Source organism: Coccinella septempunctata, chromosome 8 (genome assembly GCF_907165205.1).
Source record: "Coccinella septempunctata chromosome 8, icCocSept1.1, whole genome shotgun sequence".
Lineage (NCBI taxonomy): Eukaryota > Metazoa > Arthropoda > Insecta > Coleoptera > Coccinellidae > Coccinella > Coccinella septempunctata.
Genome location: NC_058196.1, coordinates 24,531,315 through 24,543,152, shown reverse-complemented (window position 1 = coordinate 24,543,152; position 11,838 = coordinate 24,531,315). Strand labels below are relative to the sequence as shown.

Below are 11,838 nucleotides of genomic sequence, written 5' to 3'. Positions count from 1 at the left end.
TCTTACCAACAACAACGATTGTTCGCTCAGACATAACATAAATTTAAATAAGTTTGAGCATAACCCAACAAATTGTTGCAAAAAGTGAAGCATTTTCAAATTGATGAAACAAACTTTGTGCGAGGGTCAGTGTGCGAATTGTACTAAAAATTGAAAATAATAATTTTCATTTTTATGGTGATGTTTTGAATAACTATCAAGAAAATTTGTTTGACTTTATAAGAATTAATAGGTTTAACTGAACGTTAAACAACTTCTCATAGATACTTCAGAGGAAAAGAATTGTACTATTTGCAGCAATTTAGTATTCATTTACTCAATCCAAAAGTCTGGATACAATATTTTTTGCAGAGCAAACAATCCGTTTTGTGTTCTTGGTTATTTGGTTTTGAGGAGGAAGAACGATAGTCATTCTACATCTAGTTTTGGATGGTTTGAGATATGATTGTCTTAATAAATATAACTTTATACAGAATAAGCAGAGATTCTGATTAACGGCTGCCTAAAAAATTCTAAACAACATGGTGATTATATACATTTTAAGGCTAATTCATTTGTTAGGCAACTCTGAGCAAATTCATTTCAAATTTCAGAAATTTGTGGTTCAGCATGGATTCAATGCTATAAAAAAATAAGTCAGAATTACATTAAACAACGTTTGATCGTTTTTCTTAGTGAATCAGTCTATAAAGTGAATCTTTCAAGAGTTTTTATTTGAAATGTTCAACTCGAAACTACGCAAAATATTATTATCAACTACTGGACGTGTAATAAACGATATTTATTACACATAATTATATATGTATTCATGTAACATGAGAGCCTATGGAGCAAATTCCACATCTATAATTATGTATAACAAAAAAAAAATTGAAATTACGTTGATTTTCGATTAAAAATGCAGGCAAATATCTGCAGAGGCAAATAAATATTTTATATACAATTTTTCAACCCAAGTTAGGAGAGATAATAGTGTACTCAAATACCAAAAATATTTTAGTATGGTTCTTCCTCCGTTTGGTGTATTTAGTTGATTCAAGTTTGACTCCAAGAATGTTAACAGCAAAAATTCAGAAAGTAAACTACAATCTAAATTACAAAAATTGAACTAGACAAATTTATACAAATAAATAACTTTCTTATTGGCATCGCAATTCATGGTCTGCATTCGAAAAAACTTGGCAATAGAGAACGAGCGAATGCAAATCACGGAAGAATAATAAGACAACAAGATCATGAAGAATAGCAAACTTTGAAAGTATGCCATACTGTTATGTTCAGCTCCGGAACAGCTGAGATATTCGGCAAGTATTCAAGATACGAATTCTCCAAGTGAATTCCCTGAAGTTGTTCGCACCCAAATTCGCTAACGATTCAATTTTTTTTGGCACACCAACATTCAAACTTCAGGATAGCAGATATCGAAAAAACTATAAAGAGTAACTTGGTAACTGTCTAAAATGGCTGATTCAAAATTTGCAATAACACTTCTTACTGAAAACATGTATAAAATATATAACAGAAGTTATAACAATGGAAACAATTGAAATCAAAATTTAATATACCTCTGAAATGTTGAATTTCTTCAATTCAAATCAATAAATAGATACCCTTGCACTCAAATTTACAAGTAAAATAAATGCATTTAGTAAATCCATAATGCTATAACAATCAAATTATAAAATCATAGGGTAGGTTTTTCAATCCCAAGCTAGAATGGAATAAAATACAAAGCCAATAAAAAACTGAAGTTATTTATTGGTTTTCGGGTTTTTAGAAATTATTAAAATTTGGAATTATAAAAATATAATATAATTGTAACATAATTATTGAAAATAATAAATGCATTTCTTAAATAAACTCTATTTACAGCCAATCATTCCATTAAATTTCCATTTAACCGCATATAAAGAACTTGGAAGCTCGAATACTTAGGTCACAAAAAATGGAATGTGTTCTAGATAAAAGGGAGAGACGATATTCAGGAAGAAATGTAGAGGTGATAATATTACGCTAAGAAATTGGAAACTTTTTTACAGTCTTTAAGTCCTTTGTTCTTTGCAATTCAACATTTCATTGGCTTTCATAACTGTAACAGAACAAACATTTTATCTTTCGGGTTCAAGAAATTCTAAAAACCATTTTGATATTGAGATTCCTTCTTCGAAAAGGATATGTATTTGGAACAACTGATACAAAACGATTACTTAACGATATGGCAAAACATATGTTTCAATTGCTTTAATGATCTAAGAACCCATTCATAATGGATTTTCAAGTACCGCGGATATGTTGTACACTTCCATATGTAATTCCTTGTATCTGAATCGCTGCAATATTTGGAAAATTGTGTTGTGTTCCTTTTGCGGATATAGATTTGAGCAAAAAACTATAAGGAAATCTGAAATAAATACGCAATTAGAATTCCTCTAATTTTCACCAATAATGAATGCAACTGTACTTTTTTCGTTAGGTAGATTTTGGAGTGATACTTTTGTTACTGTGTATTTTCATTCGTTGCCGAAATGTTTTATGAAATAAAGCAAATGGTGATGATTAAAATGAAAAATTAAAAAAAGCACTTACTTTTTGTCTACAGATGTGGTATGTTACAAGCCAAGTTGTATAGTAACAATGAACTTAATCACCATCAATCCAAACTGTGACTTCTTCCTGTTCTGAGAGGAGAGAGTTTCCATCATTTTTTGTGAGTACCCAAAGTTCGATACTTGCTAGACGGTGCCGTGTGATAACTCAACGGTAAAAAAAGAAATCAATTTTCAAAAATAAATTACATCTATAACAAAAAACACTTTGGTCCATTGTACAAATCAGAGACAGGGCACTTCAATCACTTTTGAAGATTCATTAAAATCTTTGTCTTTTCTTTCGGTAGTTATGATACTTATAGTAACATAAAGATAATTGTACGGTAAGTGGTGATGTTATGGGATAGAGAGAATGTCCTTGGTAGCGAGTGGTAGATAGCAGAGCCAATAAGTATTCCATCCAGGGTCAGTACCGGTGATTAGTATACTGCTGTTGATTCGTTATCGAATCATCATACACCTTTACCAAATTTTTAATATGGGACAACTTTTCGTGTAAATATTGGAATCGCGCTTTAGCCTTTTGATGATCCGGATTCTTTTTGATTTCTTTATATTCCTTCATAATTTGTTTCTTCAAATCCTGAAATAGGTAAATGAATATCACAATCACCATCGATGAGAAAAAAGGTAAATAAAATTGTTTCTTCGTGAAAACACCTTTAAATGTTTTTACTCACTCTGTACTTTGGGCTTTTTGCGTTTTCCTGTTTCAGCCTTTCTTCTAATTCTAAAAATCTCCTAGACACCCTATCGACAGTTTCATGGAGTTCCTTATACTCGTTATAATATTCATTGAAATCGTCTTTGTATCGTTTTCTTTGATCATAATTAGTAATTGTTGTATATTCTCTGTAAGAAAGAATAATGCGGTTATTACTGCTACAAATCTGAAAGCATTGCGAGTAGAAAATAATAAAATATCGAGAATCACGAACAGCCCCCTGAATTCCAACATTGCGTCAAAAACTGGAGATTCGTAATTGTGTTCCTACTCAACAAGGACGAAAAAAAGGGAAAAGAAAATGGGGACAGTAAAGCAATAAAGTAAGTGTAAGTGGCAAAAACAAAGGAAAAGCTGAGACTAAAAAAAACGCCTACGGTGCAATTTTTAGACAAACAGCTATGCGCCATAGAAGTAGTCGATCAACTTCGATAGCCAGCTCGTGTGCTACTGCGCTACATAAAAAGTGAGTTGGTACATTAAGCGCAGTGAGTGAATAGATTTGGCGCAAATACGCGACATTACGCAGTGTTACACATCTCTGAATTTTTGACACCCTATATCTCAAAGGGGTGCATATCTGATCGTATGTTTACTCACGAAATATTGATGTTTTCCGAAAAGGAATCTTCTCCTTCATTTATATCGCACCTCCAGCTAACGCCCTGTATACCGGTTTGGAAAATAGTATTGGAAACATAGGATTGACGCATAAGAAAGATCGCGGTTTTTAGCCAGTCGACTAGTCCAAATTATCATAGATAATATCGATATTATTGTAGTAGGCCAGGAGATTTGTCAGAAAATTGAAGAGGAATTAAAAAAACCACTCGAAATTACAATAACATGAACCTAACCAACACTTGGTGCCCCTCAACAGTTCTCTCAAGGTTAGCTGATATTATTAAAACTGAAATGTCTAAAAACAGAGAATATTCCTATTGGTAAAACTTCGGCTGCACTGGATTACAGAACATCAGATATTAATTTAGGAAATCTTGAAATTATTGTTCTGTTTTTACTATATAATATGCACTTAATGCGCACCAGTTTTATTTTAATAAAATTTTCTATTTACAGCGAATTCCTCTGGTAGAACTAGCTTTAAATCTTTTAGAATGAATGTAGTTACATCAAAATATGCACTAACAATGCACTATTCTTATCAATAGAAAACGCTATCACCCAAAACCCTCTGATCATAGATGATCAATATCTGTCAGGAATTTCGATAGAAATGCGTGTTTCATTCTGATTTCTTCAGTATTTCGGAACGGTTTTAGAGAAGAGAGTTGATCCGTTAAGTTGGAATTTACTTCCATATTATTTAGACAACCGAAGAGATCTGCCGCACCATTTCATAATTTTCGGAAATTTTTCGCATCCCACCGCTGTCACCGAACGCAATCCCGTTTTCTTCAGTATTTCGGAACGGTTTTCGAGAAGAGAGTTGATCCGTTAAGTTGGAAATTACTTCCATTATATTGAGACAATCGAAAAGACAAGTCGCACCATTTCATAATTTTCGGAATTTTTTCGCATCCCACCGCTGTCACCGAACGCAATCCCGTAGGAACGGGATGTTTTAACTTGTTCTAATCGACTGGCGCGTTGGCCATCTCTTTTTAAACATTCTTAATCCCATATTTCTAAGATTATTTTCCATACTGTGTGTTACACTGTTTCAAACCCCGCTAACTAAAAAAAATTTCCTACTGGCATTAAATGGACTTACGTAAGATAGTCGGGTGTCGTTTTCGGAACATGATCCTCTTCCGCGGGAGTCTCCGGAGCCGGTGAAGGTTCAGTCTGACTGTCCGGACTGACCCTTTCCGCTCCCGACGAAGACGTCACATTCCTGTCGTACTTGCCGGACTCCCTCTTCGCTTCCGGTGCCCATCGTTCGGTCCCGAACGCCTCTCCGTTCTGATAAGCCGCCTCTTTAGCGACGTCGTCGACCGCGCTGTAGTCCACGATCTCGCGCTTTTCCTCGAAACCGTTTTCGTACGGGCTACGTTCGACCGTGTCGTGTCGCGCGGGGTCGAAGCCGACCCTGTTGTAGCTGTCGCAGTGACGTTTCCTGTTGGACGCGACCTCTTCGTCCTCGTCTTCGCTCAGTGCGCTGCGTTTCTCGCGCGCCGTGCCGTTCGCGTAACCGTTGGTCATGTGGTGGCCGTTGGTCATGTGATGGCCGTTGGTCAGTCCGTGATTGACGATTGACGGTGTCGCGGTGGTGGTAGATGGCGATTCCCTGCTACGGGGGTTCATGTTGCTGGAATCCCTAGAATCGGTTATGGGCCTGCGTTGGCTCTTGTTCTCGGCCGGCGGCGGGTTTACCGATGGTTCGGCGGGTTTTTTATAATGGGACACGCGTTGACGTTTCGTGGGAAAACCGTCCGCGCCGTCGTAATAGCCCGGCCGTTTGGTAGATGCCGGTACGGGAACGGGTAAAGGTGGCGAGCCCGGGTGAGTGCTGGTGGGCGACTGTCCGCTGCCTGAACTTGCGCTGTCGCTGCTGCCTGGTGGGGTGAGGTTCTGGGGTTTGCGCCTGAAAGGAAGACAGAAATTTCAATGTAAAATAGTCCCATAGTATCAATATAACTATAAAAGTTATTGTTATTATTATTATGTAACAAATATAAAGATCAATGAAAGAGAATCATAATTCCTTCTCATATGCCTACCTCTTCAAGATTTGCTTTTCGGATTCGGTGTAGAACGGCCAGTTATCTCTTACGTCGTGCCAGCATGCTCTGTTCAAGTGATATGCGTTGTCTTTCATGAAAGATACTTGCTTCAATACAGAACTCATGCTGCCTCTCTCACGAAGTCCCTCTGAAAGAATAATCATACGATAAAGAAAAATTCCACTACGTCTATTACTCATACAAACCTCTAGTGAGACGTTCGAACAGTTCCACTTTCTTGTACGGCCTCAATGCGAGCAGATGAATCAGTCGTTCTCTGGAAAAATTTTAACTAATTAGAAAATAATAATGGGATAACTTTTTTGTTTGTTTCAATTGCGTATAAGGGGGAGTAATAGTACGAGGTTAATTCGGGTGGTGATTTGTTACAGAAAGGCTTCAGAATTATCGAACAGTGGTGCTAAACATTAATCCAACAAAGACCAGAGTAATTCCATTTACTCGAAAAAGAAAACTTCCATCTTTGACATCCATCTCGTTTAACGGAGTATCGAAAAATGGTCCGAATTCAAATATCTTGGAATAAGCCTGTACAGTAAGCTTCTGTGGAATAAGCATGCTAAAACCAATGCTAGTATTGCAATAAGGGCTTTAAGGGCCAGAAGAAGTCTATCCTTAAGACTTAGTTCTGTAACCCAAAAATACAGCGATGGATGTACGTTATGATAATGAGACCAATAATTACCCATAATGCAGTAGTCTGGTTTGCTAAAGCAGGGCAGATAAGCACGTTAAAAATACTCAAGAAGGTTTGCCTGTTCCATCACTGGGACTATCAGACCGTGCCGAAATAGAGCACTTGAGGCCATCACAGATCTCACTCCTCTACATCTGGTGATTGATTGGGTAGATCATGAGGCTATCCTTAGAATATCTAGGGAAGGAATCCTCTAGGTATGGATCATTCCAAAAATTTCCTTCAGGATTTGGAAACTATAAGATCTAAGAAGCATTTGTATCTAAGGAAGATTTCTGCGTCCCCCCACTGGCTTGCTCACAGGACATTATCGCATATTATGAGAATGAGCTTATCAGAAACGGACGATTGCAGATTAGAATCTGTATCTTTCCCTGTAGACTGAAAAGACGAGGAAACTCCTGTTCCCCTGGCTACAGAATGCCGCACCATTGCAAGCCAACGTAAAGAATGTCTTGGGCGAGAAAATTAAAGGAGGAATTATGACTTAGCCTCAAATGCTGTAGTTCATTGGAGTTGAAGGGCGGGCTCTAGATGGGGTAGTTGTGAGAATCACAGATGTTAATTTAGCAATGGAGTGTGCTCCCTTACTAACCTATAAACAAAAAGGGGGTGAAGGAGGTGGGTATGCTCTTTCGTGCACGGATAGTAAGGAATGTTACATGAAAATTATTCACCCCTTTCAGCATTAGAAGCTTGTGAAATATATGTACAAGTCAAATCATCCTATACATTTATTAATAGAAATACCACAATTCGAAACCTTGTCATGTCACTGCTAGAATGAATAGACCATACAAAAAACGAGTAGTTTTCCAAATCAAAATGGATAATCCCTTACCATGCCTAATTTATCTCATATGAAAAGCCTACATACACACTGCAGGTATTCAACTAAGTAACTTCAAATTCTATGGTATTTTTTTTTTTTGGTGCGAACGAAGGACTATTTATTTACCTAACCAAACTAGACCCTGAAAACCCTAACCATCGAACGTGAAGCCTACTTAGCATTCTGCAGATAGCTGGCGCTGTTCTAATTGAATCAATTCAAGCCACCTATTGCCTTAGCCTACAGTGTGAACGTAGGCTGATAGTTTCAACCTACTTAAGGGGCCTTTTCAGTATATCCGGCTGAGTCGGTTTGTTCTGCGGCGGTTTGGTACTGCTCACGTGGTTACTGCCGAGGCCGTTGGACGATAGATGGTGCTGTTGCTGCATACCGTTGCTGGAGGGCATACCGTTCGAATTGGGCGGCTTGGAGGCGGGTGGATTGGGGGTCTGGTAAGAAGACGACTTCATTAGACTCTCCCGCATGGAGGGATGTGACTGGGCTGGTCTTTCGTTGACGATGCTGCCGTTGCTGATGCGAGGAGGGATCTGAGGAATGGAACTGCGACCGTTGTTCTGCGTCTGCTTCACCTTCACCTTCCTTCCTATGTCTGTCTGATTGGGCTTTATTTCCCGCGTGCTGAAAAGGAAAATATGATTAATAACGTCCTTGTAGTTGGTCTTCTTATTAATCTGATTTTGTTATGCGATGAAATACTTTGTATTCCTATAAGTTTCTTTGTTGAATCTATTTTAAGAGTTCTAACGAATACTCTATCCAGGTTCTAAACGTCGACCAATGGAATAAAGTGAAGATAATATATAAAACATCGCTTTTTGTAGATCATTCCCCATAGCTAGATCGAAAGCTTATCATCCCATCTTTCAGTCGAGTGTTCCATAGAATATAGAATACATCCGGCAAGCTATGCGAATAGAGAATCAATGGAATTATTAATGATGATGGACACCCTATTCAATTCACAATCTCAGAGGCCGAGGCAGACGAATCAAAGAAGATATTCCGGACCGCAACCTAATCAGATTCTCTGGTAGATCATAGAACCACTTTCGCGGTAACCTCATTTAAGCGGACCATCGACTCGATATCTTCAGAATAGCCTATTATGGCCTCCCACCGCCGTGCCCTCGAAACCAATAAGGCAGAGTCTAAGGAGGCTGCGTTCCACTAAATCGAATCACTGTTACGGAATCCCACGTGCATGAGCACGCAGGGGACATTGGCAATTTTGCTTCGGTTTTGGCATCAAGCTACATTGTTTATTATTAAAATATCGATAACACGGAGAGTTGACGTAGGAGAGAGGCCCGTACCACGTAGGAATTTTGGAATTGATCATACGTCAAACAATAGTACATTTAACGCGATCCCATTCGTTGAGCACGACATCACAACGTGCGTTTCGAAAAATTCGTCATCAACTAGGCTGTGGAATTTTGAAAGTTATTGTTCTGTGTTTAAAGGTGTCGTTTAGCTCGTACCACCACATTATTCGATGAGTAAAAATATGCAAACATCTCAATAACATTAACCGCCATCGTAATTATTGGTTTTACACTTTTATGACAAAAATGTTAATATAGTAGCTAAGCTTTATGGTCAAGCACAGAATATCAACCTTCAAATTTCCAATAAGTTACTTGATGACGAATTGAAAGCACCTCAGATATTATAAAATCTCAAGATCATGAGACGATTACCTTTTTATCAGGTATGGACCCCTACCTGACCCTTTATGTGATATAATTTTAAAAATATGAATTTTCTTCTCGCTTTTTTTCGAGGAGTTAGGATGGTAGTCTATGAACGAAAAGAAAGCTAGCCGAACAAAACTGCTTTCATATTAACTGAGGGGTACCGCAGGGCTCAATTTTAGGCCCACCTTTCTTTTTTCATAATGCAGAACCGTACAGAAAAAACAAATTTTGTCCAAAATTTTTGTGGATTTCACCCACAGAAGCTTATAACAGTTTATCAAGTAATTACGAATGATATGAATCGATATTTTCTGAAGATGTTCCAAGTGATCTTTCTTGACAATTTCCGAAAACATCAGTGCATGATTGAAGTTAACATGCAATAAAAATTTCCCATTGGTCGATAAATCTTTGAATTTGCTTGTAACGTCGAAAATGGGGAAACTCTACGGCGACAATTTTAATCAAATCATTACATTGAGTTGAGCAAGTGTAATCGGAGTAAGTTGAGTGTTCGCAACTACATACCGTTGTAATTATTGGCAAAACAATAATACGAACAGATTGCTGTAACACCAAAACATTTATAACACTCTGATATGGAGCATTATTTATCATTGTAATACAACTTTATCCATCGCAATAACAGACAATAATTCAACTCAAATTAAAAAGTTTCCGATGCTCGTCTTAAAAAGTTAACCGACGATTTTCACAGTAATTTGAGCACTCGACAGTCCATCAGAGGTTAAGGTCAACTATCGAAAAATATTCTTATTACATTCATAACCACCCATCCAGGTATTGTACTATTCCAAAGCTGCTCAGATCCCAGAAAAAATATTTACCAACATGTATTTCTAAAAATTTCCTAATGTGTGAAAGTGTTTCTTAGTAACTAATCCATCTATAAGTATCAATTAAATTTTCAATGTTTCAGGATGAGAAGCAACTCGACAATCTGGGTAATCTAGGAAAATTCCAAGTTTCTCTGAATCGATACTGAGCTATGTGGCGATTCGATAAGACAGTTCTCCCACTCTATACGAAACACTTATCTTATGGCTCATTAAGAGGTGGGGAGCAGCCTGGTTGGCCATATAAGGGGACCTAAAATTGTGGAATAGTCAGTAACAAGTGCGGTGTAGAACGAGAAGGCCAAGGTAGAGGTGCAGTTTATTGGTAAGATGCAAAACAAATATTTCATATAATAGAATTAGTAGTACATTGTAATTATTTAGTGATTGAATAAATGTTGCTGCAGTAAACTTTTGATTTTTTCTATGATGGATAACTTCCTTCCTTTATAAGTGTTCCTTCCATTAAATTGATGGACAATTTAATTTTGTGACCCAGTGGAATTCCTCCTTGTTTTGAGAAAGCTGAATTTTCATAACAATGGAGGAAAACATCACATGGGGAATTTATACTGGGATAACCTTCTGCTTGTTGATCTAGCAAGATAATTTCTAGATTATTATGCAAGATAAGGTTGCCATTGGACACACAACAAGAGTAAGACACCTAACATAAATTTCACTTGAACTTCTAACACTACAATTGATTCGCATACCCATTCATAACAACTGAAATGCTCCGTTTACGCTCATATCGGGGCATATAAGTTACAGACCTGTTTAAACTTGTTGTTTTTGTCTTTGATTGACTACTAATCAATTATCTTAACTTCATTTCTATTCCTGTCTCGACCAATTTCTTCATGACTCAATTTATCTGAACATCACCAAATCAATTATTGTTTCAATTTATTCTTCCAAATTTATCTAGATTGAACAAGCTCAATATACGTTCGAGAGGGGTAAATACACAGTTTTCTGTTATTGTTCGGTCCGGTTATCTATAAAAGTTTGCACCGTTACAATCTGAATTGAACTTTGCCACAGATCGATGAAAACTAATTAATGAGATAAAAACAGTCTTTTTCAAGATTACAAACATTACGTGAATATCGGAATTTGAATAAAATGTTTGTTAGACAGACAGGTTGGTCGAGGTTAAGTAGAGATTGTTTTGACCTGTGTTTTGTTTCGACTCTTGTTTTCCTATCTGGAATCAACACGCAATATCCAATAAACATTTGAATTTGTTTACATTCGACATTTGAAGCCCTTACCAAATGAGCTAATCAAAGATAACAAATTTACCCGAAATCAATTCTGTATAATCTAGGTACTGATAAAAAAAAACATAAGATGAAAACTTTCTGGTAAGTATAAATTCTTTATAGAAGCGGTCCAAATTTGCAAATTATAAATAGGTTTGTTGGTAGGGTGGTTCACAACGCTTGTGGGCTGTACAGAGCAAGCGCAATTCTATTTTGGGTAAGGGAAAATCTACCTGCGCTTGCTCTGTACAGTTTTACACAAACGTTGTGAACCACTCTACGAACAAGCCTAATATTTTTACTTTAAGCTGAGAACATTTAGAGATCTATTCACATTTTGGATCACTGTCTTCCAATTTTAAGATGCTGCTCTTTATAGCCCTCACACATGTTTTTTCAAAATCTTTTATAGCCAATATTTTTAT

The 11,838-nt window shown here is 37.0% G+C and overlaps 1 protein-coding gene across 1 annotated transcript in view; it reads right to left on the bottom strand.

Annotated features, from left to right (window-relative positions):
* Positions 1-671: 671 nt before the first annotated feature.
* LOC123318212 (RNA polymerase II elongation factor Ell) overlaps positions 672-11,838 on the bottom strand; it is a 63,056-nt gene continuing 51,889 nt past the window's right edge. The window contains exons 4-10 of the mRNA XM_044904827.1: positions 7,847-8,209; positions 6,227-6,297; positions 6,018-6,168; positions 5,069-5,881; positions 3,290-3,461; positions 2,587-3,192; positions 672-2,401 (exon numbers count right to left, since the gene is read on the bottom strand). Coding sequence (XP_044760762.1) covers positions 3,016-3,192; positions 3,290-3,461; positions 5,069-5,881; positions 6,018-6,168; positions 6,227-6,297; positions 7,847-8,209 — 1,747 coding nt within the window. The 3' untranslated portion in view covers positions 672-2,401; positions 2,587-3,015. The remainder of the gene's footprint in view (positions 2,402-2,586; positions 3,193-3,289; positions 3,462-5,068; positions 5,882-6,017; positions 6,169-6,226; positions 6,298-7,846; positions 8,210-11,838) is intronic.